This window comes from Stigmatopora nigra, chromosome 6 (assembly GCF_051989575.1).
Source record: "Stigmatopora nigra isolate UIUO_SnigA chromosome 6, RoL_Snig_1.1, whole genome shotgun sequence".
NCBI classification, from domain to species: Eukaryota; Metazoa; Chordata; class Actinopteri; order Syngnathiformes; family Syngnathidae; genus Stigmatopora; species Stigmatopora nigra.
In genome coordinates this window covers 10536339-10550030 of record NC_135513.1, presented here as the reverse complement: position 1 = coordinate 10550030, position 13692 = coordinate 10536339, and the positions used below count along the sequence as shown (strand labels likewise).

General features: G+C 38.7%; 4 protein-coding genes across 5 annotated transcripts; all 4 read left to right on the top strand.

Annotated features, from left to right (window-relative positions):
- Positions 1-678: 678 nt before the first annotated feature.
- Positions 679-1245, top strand: percc1 (proline and glutamate rich with coiled coil 1). The gene has a single exon (XM_077718484.1). The coding sequence runs from the start codon at positions 679-681 to the stop codon at positions 1243-1245; it is 567 nt and encodes a 188-aa protein (XP_077574610.1).
- A 659-nt stretch (positions 1246-1904) lies between these two features.
- On the top strand, positions 1905-6240 carry pdia2 (protein disulfide isomerase family A, member 2). The gene is made up of 12 exons (XM_077719658.1): positions 1905-2020; positions 2363-2655; positions 3233-3439; positions 3608-3741; positions 3927-4064; positions 4144-4257; positions 4316-4441; positions 4656-4847; positions 4917-5037; positions 5097-5275; positions 5677-5793; positions 5872-6240. Exons 2-12 carry the CDS (start codon positions 2403-2405, stop codon positions 5914-5916), a joined length of 1626 nt encoding a protein of 541 aa, XP_077575784.1. The 5' UTR covers positions 1905-2020; positions 2363-2402; the 3' UTR covers positions 5917-6240.
- An 89-nt stretch (positions 6241-6329) lies between these two features.
- LOC144198571 (lipopolysaccharide-induced tumor necrosis factor-alpha factor homolog) lies at positions 6330-9417 on the top strand. The gene is made up of 5 exons (XM_077719657.1): positions 6330-6529; positions 7777-7934; positions 8014-8091; positions 8561-8729; positions 8807-9417. The coding sequence occupies exons 1-5, from the start codon at positions 6483-6485 to the stop codon at positions 8913-8915; spliced, it is 561 nt and encodes a 186-aa protein (XP_077575783.1). The 5' UTR covers positions 6330-6482; the 3' UTR covers positions 8916-9417.
- Positions 9418-9472: 55 nt separating this feature from the next.
- Positions 9473-13235, top strand: LOC144198570 (protein disulfide-isomerase). 2 transcript variants are annotated; one of them, XM_077719655.1, is made up of 11 exons: positions 9473-9764; positions 10088-10285; positions 10665-10792; positions 10866-11003; positions 11137-11244; positions 11330-11455; positions 11529-11726; positions 12041-12161; positions 12261-12442; positions 12545-12634; positions 12728-13235. In XM_077719655.1, the coding sequence occupies exons 1-11, from the start codon at positions 9605-9607 to the stop codon at positions 12812-12814; spliced, it is 1536 nt and encodes a 511-aa protein (XP_077575781.1). In that variant the 5' UTR covers positions 9473-9604; the 3' UTR covers positions 12815-13235. The 2 variants fall into 2 exon arrangements, with proteins under 2 accessions (XP_077575781.1, XP_077575782.1); XM_077719656.1 differs by lacking the exon at positions 9473-9764 and adding an exon at positions 9799-9980.
- The last annotated feature ends 457 nt before the right edge of the window (positions 13236-13692 follow it).

Here is a 13692-nt window from a genome sequence, read left to right as displayed (position 1 = left end):
TTTTGTTCTTGACAAAATATTCAAATGCATACACAAATAATATTGCATTTTTTATAGTACTGTACTGAGAAAATATACTATTTAAAAAAATATGTAATTTGAAATGCCAACTTGAAAATTATCGCACAGAATAGATCCAAGTACTTTAAAAACTAAATACATTTAAAACACTTGTTGCACTAAATAAATTAGTAAATTGTTCATCTTGTACTTTTATGGCCTTTAAAGTGCTTTTCATGCTCCAAACACACATTTTGCCCATCTTAACATAGAATTATCTCTCTATTAATATTTAGGTTGAACGCTGAATGTAAACACATCTTTTACAATGCATTATTCCAATTATGCTAATGAGCATGCTGTGGGCTAACATCTGCCCCCATCCAGAAGTCAAAACGGCGTGAAATGGGATTTTCCGCTCTTTTTACGCTTTAACTACCCTCATAAAGCCACGCGTGCGTGCGCCCAGTTTCCACGTTGCCTCTCGCCGAGGGTCCATTAAGTCTCCGACCCCTCCTGGGTTGCCTGGCGCTAAAGTAAACCAAAGATTGTTTGACCAATACAAATATTGACACACACACACACACACACACACACACACACACACACGCAATGAGGTGTGTGTATATATATATATATGGCATCTTCATTTTGGTAGCCCACCCGTCACTCACCAGAATGGCAACGGATGTCATGCGAAATTTCCTCCTCCGGGTCCCATCCCCGGCCTATTTCCCCCCGGAGGAGGAAGAGGAGGAAGATGAAGAGAAGACTTCCACAGATGAAGAAGAAGAAGATGATGACGGTTTGGACCCCCAGACCAGCGGACCCCAGGACGTCACAGAACGTCTCTTGAAATTTGCCGAGGTCATCAGTCGTGACGTCCGGCGATATTTTGGCCAGCGAGATGTGCACGGCGAGGACGTCCAGCGGCGTTACGACAACCTCCCGAGCCCGACGCGGTTGACCCCCGGGGCGCCGGACCAGGGGCGGCCCTCCTCGGAGTTGGGCCCGTTGGCGGAGCTTTTTGAGTCCCCGGGGAAATGTCAGGCCCGCCCCATGAATGCCAGGCACTTGCCGCTTAGTTTTTGGACTGAGCCAGACCCCCCGGATGGACACGCCCACCCACGGGATAAGGACATAAACTATAGCCTGCACACACTTGAAAACTCACCACCGGACTTTAGCGATCTGCTGGCTTACTGGGACCCCAACATGGGCGACACATCAATATTGTCGGAGTAATTTGACACAAATAAATCAGAACTTTTAAATAACAGAGATGTTTTGGTCCATTTTCTTACCGAACATAAACTGGAATCTGTAGCGATATAAATCTTAGGTCAGAAATTATTCTAGAACAGGGATGGCGAACACCAAAATACATATAAATATACAGTAAATTTACATCAGATGCATGACTTCTTGAAGTGGACTTATCTGCATTTTAATATTTGACATGGGAAAAAAGGAAAGAGCCCATATTGAATTCACTTAGATTAGATTAAACTTTATTCATCCCTTACACAATACAATAATAAAATTCACATTTGTTCATACATAGATATTCAGATAAAATTGGGTGAACTTGAAACTAAGCAGAAGCTTTTTAAAATTAGTATTCATTTATTTTATTTTATTTTGATTTATTTTTATTATTTTATGTCTGCATACAGTTATTATTTTTTATTTTTTCCATTTTTTCATTTATTCATTCATCCATTAATTTATTTAATCATTATTATTATTATTATTTTTAAATGCAAAACAAAACACAGATGGATGTCTGTGTTTTTTTCCTTGTGTGTGCTGTCCACGTAATTATTGAGGTGCCACACCTGCTGTCTTCCGGTTGCTCCTCCCCTTATGTGACACAGGTGTTTGTGATTGGCGTGTCATTTCCTGTTTATGTATGTGTGCCTGTTATGTTACATATGTTTGAACAAACTGATCGATGACTTTCAATCGAGGTTTCTCTTCAACAAGACAAACATCCTGTTTCTTTTCCACAAAAATGCAGGTAATCTTAATTCATTCCAAAAAGGATTCATCTTTTGTTACCTTATGTACTCCATCTATCATGATATAGTTTTGATGGTGTCTGTCTGTGTTTAAAAACGTTTATGTATTGGACATGAAAATGATTTTTGAAGGCCTTGATAAGCAGACAGAGGGCAGATCAAAAGCAGAGATATATATTTATTTAATCTGATATGAAAGGTAAAGCAGCTAGTTATGCTGTTTTGGGTCATTTTTTATCATAGAAGGGAACAAAGAGCCATAGGCAGGTGTTGCATGTGATTGGCTCAGCATCGAGGCCAGTAGAATTGTGACACACACACTCTGTGATCTTTTCAAAAAGGCCCCGAACGCAACACGTGTCTTTCACACGGCTGGTCAAAATGAGGACGTCAACGTTACTCCTGGCTGGACTGCTGCTGGCCTCCTGTGGCTCCGTTAAGACCCACGACCAAGCCGTCGGGACGGAAAACGTCACGGATGGTAGTCCTTCGGATACCCGGGAAGAAGCAGAAGAGAAGGAGGCCAAGAAGGAGAAGACCAGTGAGATCGAGGAGGAGAACCACGTGATGGTTCTCCATGCTAACAACTTTGCCAGGGCCCTAAACCAGACCCAATTTCTACTGGTGGAATTCTGTGAGTACCAAACACTGAAACACAAAAAATAATTTAAAAAATATATACAGATGTACACATATACATACATACATACATATACACATACATGCATGCACATATACATATACACATTCACGCATGCATATATACATATACACATACATGCATGCATATATACATATACACATACATATACATATATAGATACATATATATAGACATATATACATACACATGAATGTATATATATTCTTAATTCCAATAATAATTGTAATTTTAAATATTTATTATTATTTAAATGAAGTTGCATTGCATTTGTATCTATACATGTTTTCAGATAATTACTACTTACGTGTCAATCATATTTGCATCTCCAAATATCCGAGTCTAATTTCTGTTGAATGCATTTTCCCCCTTAATCATATCTTTAATTCATCCATATGCTATTGTTTGTATAGAGGGGAACATGGTCCAGATGTTTTAAGCTTACACTTTCCCACCTGTTCTGGGAGCAAAGTTGGAGCTTTTTATCAGTAACCTGTTGCGTAAAGCACATCCAAAAATGACCCAACTTGTGTATTTTTTTTACCTGTAGACGCTCCTTGGTGCGGCCACTGCCAGCGTCTGGAGCCCATCTACGCGGAAGCGGCGGGCAAACTGAAGGAAGACTCATCCTCCATTGCCTTGGCCAAAATAGACGCCATCGACGAAAGGCAGCTTGCCACAGAATTTGGCATTTCTAGCTTCCCAGTCCTCAAACTTTTCATTCGGGGAGACCGAAAGCAACCGGTCGACTTCACTGGTAATTAAAAATTAAAACATTTAAAAAGGGAAAAGAACTGTTGATACCCTTAAGTTGGACTATCAATAATGCATGTTAAAGAATGTTTCGGGAGTTAAATAGCAAATATCTTTTTTTTTTTCTCTCTCATTTGTGATTGATTATAACTAGAACTCTATTTTTTTCCAGGTAAGAGGACGGTTACAGGAATCATCCAGTGGCTGAAACGTCGATCTGGTTCTGGTACAGTAGTCCTAGAGACCCCAGAAACTGTGGCCCACTTTGTTGACAGCCATAATATTTCCGTGGTTGGATTCTTCAAGGTAATCGTATTTTTTCACTTTGTCTATTTTGTTTCTTTTATCTTTTTGATTTATTCTCGGATTTTCACCTCCGTCTATGATGTTTTATAGTGCAGTTATAGTTCTAAATTGAATCAGGATTGAAAATAAAAATAATTATTTGATATGGCACAGCTCATATTTTCATATTTGATCTATTCACAAAGAGTCTGGAAAGTGATGTGGCTAAGCAGTTCTCGGAGTTGGTCATGGACTTGACTGATACGGAGTTCGGAATGACCGCATCTCCAGAGGTTTTCCAGAAGTACGAATTAAAATCCGACACTGTGGTGCTCTTCAAAAAGGTATGTCACTTGAACGCCTCCCAAATCAGTTTCCTTAAGCTATACGAAACCCGGTTCATGACGAATTTGTTTTGTGTAGTTTGACAACGGTAGAGAGGACTTTGCTGTGACTGACGGCAAACTGGACAAAGCCAATCTCACCATTTTCATTCAAGAAAACAGCTTGGAGCTCATCATCCCCTTCACAAAAGAGGTAAACACGCGCACACACCAAGATGCAAAATGGTCTTGAGCTTATAATGTGTGTGTAGACAGGAGATAAGATCTTCAGTTCCAGTATTCGACTCCACTGCCTTCTCTTTGTCAACTCCACGGCGGAGAACCACAAGGCACTGGTGGACGGAGTCAGGGTGATCGCCAAGAGCTACAAGGGGAAGGTAGTGCTCATGTTTACCATGCTATCAAAAATAAATCATATGTTTCATAAAATCGTGTACACTAGGTTTGTCAAATATGTTTTTTATTCGTCAAGGTCAATCCCGATTTCTAAAACCTTGCCTCTTTCAATGTGGGTGTACATAAATATCTTTGCTGTTCACCTTGCAATTGATTTTTCAAACATTTAACACTGACTTTTGTGTTTGCCATTAGATGCTGTTCATTACAATCGATGTTTCTGCCGCATTGTCATTCGTGCTGGAATTTTTTGGCGTATCGGCAACTGAAGCCCCCACGTCTCGCATCATGAACATGGATACAGGGAAGAAGTTTAAACTCGACTCATCAGATCTCTTGAACGATCTGCCGTCATTGTGTCAGCAGGTTTTGGATGGTACGGCCAAGGTAACTAAAAAAATGTGTAGAATTGTATTATTATTATATTGTCATCATAATGTCATTCTTTTAATACAGCCTTATTATCGCAGTCAAGACGTGCCTGAGGACTGGAATAAAAACCCTGTTAAGGTCCTGGTGGGGAAGAATTTTGAGTCGGTTGCCTTGGATCCAACCAAGAATGTTTTTGTCGAATTTTGTAAGTTAATAACTATGTGAAAAGTAAACAAAAATAGCTAAAAAAAAAATAATTTGCAGATGCTCCGTGGTGTGGCCATTGTAAAGCGCTATTTCCCATTTGGGACCAGCTGGCTGAGAAATACGCCGATAAAGATGACATCATCATCGCCAAAATGGATTCCACCGCCAACGAGGTGGAGACCGTTACGATCAATGGATTCCCCACGCTCAAATATTTCCCAGCTGGTGGAACGGAGGTACTGACACACAAGTTAATTAAACTAACAATCTGTAGCGCCCCAATAGTGAGTGGTTAGCACATCTTTAGCACGAAGGTTAGCACTCCTTCCTATGTGGGTTTTCGCCAGGTACTCTGGTCTCCTCCCACATCCCTAAAAAAAAGGATGATAGACTGGTTGAAGACTCTAAATTGCCCCTAGGTATGAATGATTGGTTGTCTGTCTCCTTGTGGCGATAGGTTGTGCCTGTCATTGGCTGGGATAGGCTCCAGCACCCCCTTGTGAGAATAAGCAGTACATGAAATTTGTGAACAATTCACCACGCAAGTGATTTGAACGCAAACATATTTATTTATGTTGAATGGCCAAAAATAGTCTTGACTTTGTCAAAAACACATGTTTTTCCATTTGTATTCCAGGTGGTAGAGTACACAGGAAACCGAGATTTGGAGACATTGTCAAAGTTTCTGGACAGTGGAGGAGTTTTACCCGAGGAAAAGGATAATGATGATGATGAGGATGATAATGATGAAACTGTCAGTATTTGCATGCTAACCCCCAAATTCACTTTCTTGATAATATTAATGATGATTCCCTTTTCTGACTATTTGCAGGAAGAGAAAGCTGAAAACACAACATCTCATAAAGAAGAACTATAACCATATTTTTCATGTTTTCATCGCAATAAATCAATACAGTTAGATATTGACTTATTTTTAAATGGCGAGTGTAGTTATCCCAAATTTACAATATTTTATTGACTTAAATTTTTAAGTGTGTTACATAACTGCATTAATATATATGACATAATTGGCAAATTAACTGGGCGTAGTTTGTAATGCATTGCTTCTAATTCCAATTGTATTTTCCATCAACACAAAAAACATAAGAATCATTAACAAAAAAAGCTAACTTTACGTATGAAGACGTGAATTTTGCATACAAGTCTTTTGTCTCTGGTTGGACAACATCGTAAATAAAAATGAAGCTGTCACGATGACATCGTAAATTTTATATATGATGTCGCTGTGACAGGGTAAAGTACAAATGCACTGGCATACGTACTTTGGGTAGATCACAAAGCCGGTTTGACAATTCCCTTGGCAGAAAAGTGATGTGAAACTGATGTTAATAGTTCACCATTGCCAGATCCATTTTGAAAGTGTGTCAAGTATGTCATTTGTCGAAATTAGGTCAGGTCTCTCCCCCTAATGGAGATTTTAAAATGTCATTTAGAATGAGGAGTATCACAAATGTTGCATTGTCAAAAGGGTAAGTTGTTTTTCATTGTTGGCCTGAATCCAATTTTACTGAAATTCTCGATTCCAACAAGTAAGAGTGGATAAATGGTGACATTTAGAAGATTTCATACATTTTGATCCAGTAAAAAATAATAATAATTCTTTCTTGTTTGTCAATTTCGAAATATAGATACATGGAGTTTAAATCCGAATTAGTTATTTTAGTTTTTTACTTAAATAATTCATTGGGCGACCCGAGGTCCAATTGGTTCGCCCTCGCCGTTCTGGGTTCGAATCCTGGTCGGTCCTCCTGTGTGCTGTTTACAACTTATCATTGGCGTGGGTTTTCTCTGGGTATGCCGGTTTCTTGTGAGGTAAACCAATACAGAAAATGAATGAATGAAATAATACATTGAATGTGATAAGATTGATTTGTATTTATTTGGGAAATATGATGTTTATAACTTTTTAGGTCATACCTTTACTCTGGCCGAGAGACAACAAAGACTACACTTGGTGACCTCTAACTGTTAAAAAAAAAAAAAAAAAAAATGTAATTACAGGCTGACGTGGGGAAGTTTTTTCATTGCGGTCATGAACTGGTTGGACAGGGTTTGATCTTATAGTTATTAATGTCAAGAGTTGCATCCTCGCAGTTGTCTTTGCGCCTCATTGAAGGTAAGAATACAGCTCTTATATCACATACAGAATGTTATTAATAATTTTTTATCATGGCAAATATAACCAATGTAGAGTGTGATATTTGTAAAATGTTGAATATTTCTATTGTTTGCTTTTAAGACTGTGAGAAGACTATTTTTAAACATTGAAATTTTCTAGTAACTTAAGTACTAATACTACAAAATCACTGTTTCTGAGAAATGATAATACATAGTGTTAGATGGTGCCTGAATGGTCGTATATTGCGCCTAATATTCCAGTTGGTGCATCAACTTTCTCACAGTCAAGCTAATGAATGAATGAATGAATGAATGAAAAAACCTACTAAGGTTTTAAAAAGGGAGAAAAATGGCTTTTGCTGTCTTTGTTTGGATTCTCTATGCCTTTTATGACTGCCAATCGTATTACAAGTACTTGCTAGCATTAATAATAATGTGGTCAGCATGGTTCGTCTTTTAACACAATTGTGAATGTTTAAACCATCGAAGCCAGAATACAATTTTGAAGAAAAAAATATTTCTGAGTATTCCTCTAATTCTGCAGTACATTTATACAGTGCATCTTGATTGATGTTTTGTTTTTTTATTTTCTCCCCAGAAGCTTTTCTGTCCATGCTCCAATGGAACCTCCAACTTATAATGAAGCTACACTTCCACGTTTTGTTGCACCTGTAGGAGAGCATGACGTTTGCCCTCCACCTTCTTATTACGCTTCCATTGCCCAATCTTCAGAGCCACCTCCCTATCAAGAGACCAGTAAGACCCAATCCAATGTATAGTCCAATATCAAGTGTATATAAGTTTTTAATTGACTTTCTTCTCAATTTGTGTCCAGATCCCCATCCTGTATTGACGCCAGACTTCCTCAGTATTCCGCAAAACTCTCCGGTCAGCATCAGTCTAACACCACCAGGTACGTAATAACTTGAATACAGTTAAACCCAATGGGGTGCTGGAGCCTATCCTTGAATTGGTGGCCAGCCAACTCATAGCACAAGAAGCTCATAGCTGTCAATTGCTTCCCTTATGAATGATTACGATTACCCTTATTAAGTGATTAAAAATAACGTGCCAATGAAAGACGGAACATATTTACTCACATAGGGCGCACGTAAAAGTCTAAATTTAGAACTTAAAAAAATTCCATACACAATTTGAAAGGATTAAAAATAACTACGTTTTTTTGGGTTGTGGGAGGAAACCGGTGTACTTGGAGAAAACCCACACAAGCCTGGGGAAGAACATTAAAATCTCTGTATCTGAAATCGAACACTCGATCTCCGAACTGTTAAGCTGTCAAACCTACCAATCGTTTCGCGAAATATAGTATTATTAGTGCTAAAATGTGCATTGTGTGACAGGCCAAGGTATTTTTTTTCCAGATGCAGTAGTGTCCCAGCCACAAGCAGGAGAAACGGCAACGATTGGCTCCTTGCTCACTTCTCCGGGCAGTGTCCGGTGTCGCCACTGCCAGAAGGACGTAGAAACAAAAATCAAACATATTCCCGCAAAGGGTGCATTTGCCTTGTGTTGTGTCATGGCTTTTTCTGGGTAATTATCACATTAGAATCTTTTTGCTTTTTCTTGTACTAAGTGTTTTTTTTTAATCATTCTTGTGTACATTCCAGATTGGTTTGCGGCTTCTGCCTGATTCCCTTCATGATTCCAGACTTTTGGGATGTTCATCACTACTGTCCTGATTGTGGAAAACATCTTCACGTATATCATAAATCTTGACACGGATTCACTGTGAATGATTGTCACTTTTGAGCGTTTTGTTTTGCTTTTTTTGTAAACACTTTTTTTGTTGTTGATATTTTATCATCTTTGACTTACAGTATTAATGAAGAGTAGTGTACTAACCTAGAAGCTAGTCTATAATCCTTATAAAGTGGGATTTAGGAGTGTGTGATAGTGTATGTATATGTATGTGTGTGTATGTTAAGATTCTCTCGCTATGTTTGTCCAAATCGTGTGAAGTAAAGAGCTGAATTTTTTTTATGGTGACCAGAAACTGCATTTTTTCACCTTCTCTAAGTGTGTAAACTCAATCTTTTATTTGTTAAACACTCATTTTTCAAGAGAATATTTTTAATAGCGCAACAAGTCTTCTGGTTCTAAACTGCTTTCTAAGTCAAAATCATGTTATAATGTTGAATACTTCAATTAACATGGTAATGAGTTTTCTGATGTTGCAGCATAAGAAATATTCTAGAAATAAAAGTTTCACCATGGTGAACTTGTAATTTGCCCTTGTTTGTCAGGCAAAGTACAATAGACAACTATTAGCAAGTGTCTTGATATCAACAACAGTGCCATCAAACTGTGATAAAAGTAGTTAATGAACAATAATGTGGAAGATAAGAATCACACCTAGTTGTTCAGCCTTTTGACACTCCCTTCATAGTGTGCTTTATGTTGCAACAATGACAACACCATTAATGTTCCTGGCAATGGTTGCTTTCTTCTTCACAGCCAACGGGCAGGAGACCAAATCGGCCTCGGGGAAGGGCGGCGTGTTACAGCTAACGAGAGAAAATTTCCACACAGCTTTGAGGACCCACAAACAGCTACTGGTGCACTTCTGTGAGTTTTCCAGTCCAATTATGTTTCGGTTCTAGTCACGTCATGGAAACTTGGTTGACTGCATTTTTGCATTTGCTTTCAGTTCATTTAAATTTTTTTTTAAAGATTTGATTAGATAACTTAATTTATCCCATATTCAGAACATTTCAATGTCACAATAGCAAGAGGGTGAGAATACAGACACAGACACATCTCTGTTTACATTGTAAGCAAAAGGTCTGTCAAAAAATGGTTTTTTTTATAAAAAGTTGTTGCATTTTCAATTTGTTAAAAAAAACATTTAAAGGAAAAAAATGTATGTTCTTATGTTTTTGTTCCCCCAGATGTACCACTGTCGGCAGATGGCCAGCATTTATCAGAAGTGTTTGAAAAAGCTGTCGTCGATCTCCAGGATTCCGACGTCATGCTGGCGACGGTGGACGTAGCAAAAGACAAAGAACTAGCCAAAGAACTTAATGCAACTACACCAAACATCAGGCTGTACTTATTTGGAAATAGAATCAACTTCATACCTTGCCCTGGTGAGTTTAACAACAGTTCTACCCACAAAAAAAAAAGTTATTGTTTAAGTTCGTTACAATGTTTTTTTTTTTGTGGGACAATGTTTTGATAGGTATAGAATACTACATATCCTTGTTATATTACAAAATGCTGAAATGGTATTTTATTTTAAATTTTGTTAAATCAGATAGTGTAATGCCTGGTTGTCCAAACCATTGCTCACAGGCCAACTGCCATTTTATTGGCTTGCACAAGAAGCTTAAGTGCAGCTTTCATTCTGTTAAATACTATGCAAACATTCCTGCATTTTCTTGTAGTAGACAAATAACAAAAACAATACAAACTATCTTTTTTTTCATTGATGCATCTCATTAAAGCATATGATTTCCTTCCTTAAAGTTCCTAAGAGCTCCGCCTCCATTGTGACGTGGTTGAAAAGGAGGGCGGGGTCTGCCCTTGACCTCATTACCGATCTCAGCCAGTCGGTGAGCTCTGAGGAGGAGCTTTGGGTGATTGGATTTTTTAAGGTGAATACCGTTGGGCCTTTTGTATGTCATACTAATCACTGAAATACTTAGTGATGTTTACGTGTCAGCGTAGGAGCTGGACAGTGAATATGTTCGAGTATTTTACTCAGCTGCAGTCAGCCTACCAGATGTCAGCTTTGGTTTGACGCAAAATGAAGATGTCATCGCTGAATATGACGTCACCCCAAATGTGGTCCTGCTTCTCAAACAGGTACAGAATTTTTGGGGGTAAGAAAAACAAACAAATTACTTTGAATGATGTTTACATTATGCAAGTTCAAGCAAAATTAGCTGATTTCTTCAAATTTACTGAAGACATTTTTTTTTACTGTGTATCTCTACAGTGGACGCTAATCAAGGTTTTTGAAATGACACCTGAGACGTCAAGAGAGGACCTGTTGACTTTAATTAGCGTTTACCAGATGGACCTTGTCACAGAATATTCCGGAAAGGTACTATTACTACTTCATTTTCTATTTATGGACACTTTTTTTTACCAGAAAAAAAACTCTTAAGAACACATAATGTATTGATCAGATGGCAAGTCAGATTCTGTCATCGCCTGTTCTGAACCACGCCATCCTTTTTGTTAACAAAAGCTCCACAAATTTCCAAGAGGTCCATACTGCTTTCAGCACAGCTGCTGAGGCCTTCAGGATGAAGGTGGGTATCACGCACACACCCGGCCGGGCAAACCACCCGCACATTAACAATGACTTCTTCTACATGTGACAAGATTCTGTTCGTACTTGTGGATGTATCGGAATTGCGCAACGGCCGCATGATGGAATACTTTCGCGTGCGGGCCTACGAGGCTCCTCTGGTGCGATTGGTCAACCTCACCAACCACGTAACCTATCAGCTGCCCTCGGTTGTGATGGATGTCAACTCCATCGAGGAATTCTGCCAAAACTACCTGGAGGGCAAAGCCAAGGTATATATTGTTGACCAAGGGTCAAAGGATGTAGTAAGAAGTGTGACATATGCATAGTATTTTTTTGCTAGTTTTATTAATATGAATACATTCAGAAATACAGATACTACATTAAATATATAGTGTTCTGCACACATATTTTCTGCACTTACTTTGACCTGAACGAGAACAAAACTAAAAAATGGACTGAAATAATGTCCAAATAATAGTTTTAAAATTTCATATTGATATTTTGTTTCAACTTATTGTGTGTGTGTGTGTGTGTGTGTGTGTGTGTGTGTGTGTGTGTGTGTGTGTGTGTGTGTGTGTATCAGCCCAAGATGCAGAGCGAACCAATACCAGAAGGATGGGACAAAAGTCCGGTGAAGGAACTGGTTGGAAGCATTTTTGAGGAGGTCGCCTTCAACCCTAACAGGACTGTGTTTGTCTTGTTTTGTGAGTAAACACACACACACACACACACATACTTTAACCCCCGTAATTAACGTAAATGCATGGGATGAATGAATTACTTTGGTTTTGTGTACATTTTAGATGTTCCGTACAATCCAGAATCCCGTGTCGTGTTCCCCTTGTGGGAGGAGCTAGCGGAGGCCTTCAAGGACCGTGACGACTTTGTCGTAGCTCGCATCGACGCCTCGGCCAATGACATCAACATGTCGGTGCAGAGCTCCTATCCAGCCTTCTGCCTCTTCCCTGCACTCCACGCTGAGAGAGTATGATGCATTTCTACAATTCTTCAAAGTTCCTTCTTGTTAAACTAAAAAACAGTGGAAAAAGTGCAAGGATTTCAAGTTTTTCAAAATTGTTCTATGCAGGCAGTTTTTTACACGGGCAAGAGGAAGTTGAAGAATCTGCTCGCTTTCATCCACGAGGAGATGGAGAAAGCAGCAATTGTCAGAGTAAAGGTAATCGTCTCGTTGCAGTGGCACACATATTTTTGTGTTAATCCACATCAAACATGAGCTAAAAATAAGCCTTCTATTGTTAAAAAAAAAAAGGAAGACGACGACAGGAAAAAGTATGTGGAGGCCATGAAAGCAGAAAAGGAGAAGACTGAGAGAAACACAACCAAGGATGAACTATAGTAGCATCATTGTGGTTTGGTAAATCATTGGGAATGAAGTAGACTGCATTAAAGGGGATATATAGACAATAATTAGTTTTTTTGTATATTCTGTTTAAAGGATATGTTGTGTTTTTTTTTATCAATTAAATGCCAGTTGCAGTGGACTAAAAAATGCAGTAATACTAGGGGATTGTGATATAAATTCACTGGATGGAGCTGTGGTAGTATTGTAAGTAGTGGTGGTGATAGTAGTGTAAGTAGTGGTGGTGGTAGTAATAGGAGAAGACAAAATAACAAATACTACTGCCTAGATTTTGGACAGTGGTGGTCCAGTGGATAAGTCATCAGTCTCCCACCTATGTGGTCCTGTGTTCAAATCCTAGTGCTTGCAAAGATTTTTCCACTATTTTTCAGGCATATGAAAGAGATGAAAGTACAAGTACTTATTCAGGTAAATGAAAGAGATGAAAGTACAAGTACTTATTCAGGTAAATGAAAGAGATGAAAGTACAAGTACTACAGTCACAATCTTGAGCACTGGTGGCCCAATGGATAAGTCATTAGTTTTCCACCTATGTGGTCTTGGGTTCAAATCCTAGTGCCTGCAAAGATTTTCCCAATATTATTCAGGTAAAACAGAGAGATTAAAGTACAAGTACTACTGCTTGCTCTCTTAGGGTGGTGGTCCAGTGGATAAGTCATCAGTCTTCCACCTCTGTGGTCCTAGGTTCAAATCCAAGTGCCTGCAAAGATTTTCCAAATATTATTCAGTTAAATGAATGAGACAAATGTATAAGTATTACTGCTTTCTTCACCAGGCTGGTGGCCCAGTGGCTAAGTCATCAGTCTGTCCCCTATGAGGTCCTGGGTTCGAATCCCAGTGCCTGCAAAGATTTT

What these genes read in the sequence shown, in the direction of transcription:
- percc1 (XM_077718484.1), top strand. Translation starts at nt 679, where the DNA reads ATGGCAACGGATGTCATGCGAAATTTCCTCCTCCGGGTCCCATCCCCG.
- pdia2 (XM_077719658.1), top strand. Translation starts at nt 2,403, where the DNA reads ATGAGGACGTCAACGTTACTCCTGGCTGGACTGCTGCTGGCCTCCTGT. An exon ending in TTTTGGATGGTACGGCCAAG is followed by an intron (nt 4,848 to 4,916) that starts GTAACTAAAAAA and finishes CTTTTAATACAG; the next exon opens with CCTTATTATCGCAGTCAAGA. An exon ending in AGGATGATAATGATGAAACT is followed by an intron (nt 5,794 to 5,871) that starts GTCAGTATTTGC and finishes GACTATTTGCAG; the next exon opens with GAAGAGAAAGCTGAAAACAC.
- LOC144198571 (XM_077719657.1), top strand. Translation starts at nt 6,483, where the DNA reads ATGTCATTTAGAATGAGGAGTATCACAAATGTTGCATTGTCAAAAGG. An exon ending in CATCAGTCTAACACCACCAG is followed by an intron (nt 8,092 to 8,560) that starts GTACGTAATAAC and finishes TTTTTTTTCCAG; the next exon opens with ATGCAGTAGTGTCCCAGCCA. An exon ending in TGTGTCATGGCTTTTTCTGG is followed by an intron (nt 8,730 to 8,806) that starts GTAATTATCACA and finishes TGTACATTCCAG; the next exon opens with ATTGGTTTGCGGCTTCTGCC.
- LOC144198570 (XM_077719655.1), top strand. Translation starts at nt 9,605, where the DNA reads ATGACAACACCATTAATGTTCCTGGCAATGGTTGCTTTCTTCTTCACA. An exon ending in TCACAGAATATTCCGGAAAG is followed by an intron (nt 11,245 to 11,329) that starts GTACTATTACTA and finishes TGTATTGATCAG; the next exon opens with ATGGCAAGTCAGATTCTGTC. An exon ending in GACTGTGTTTGTCTTGTTTT is followed by an intron (nt 12,162 to 12,260) that starts GTGAGTAAACAC and finishes TGTACATTTTAG; the next exon opens with ATGTTCCGTACAATCCAGAA.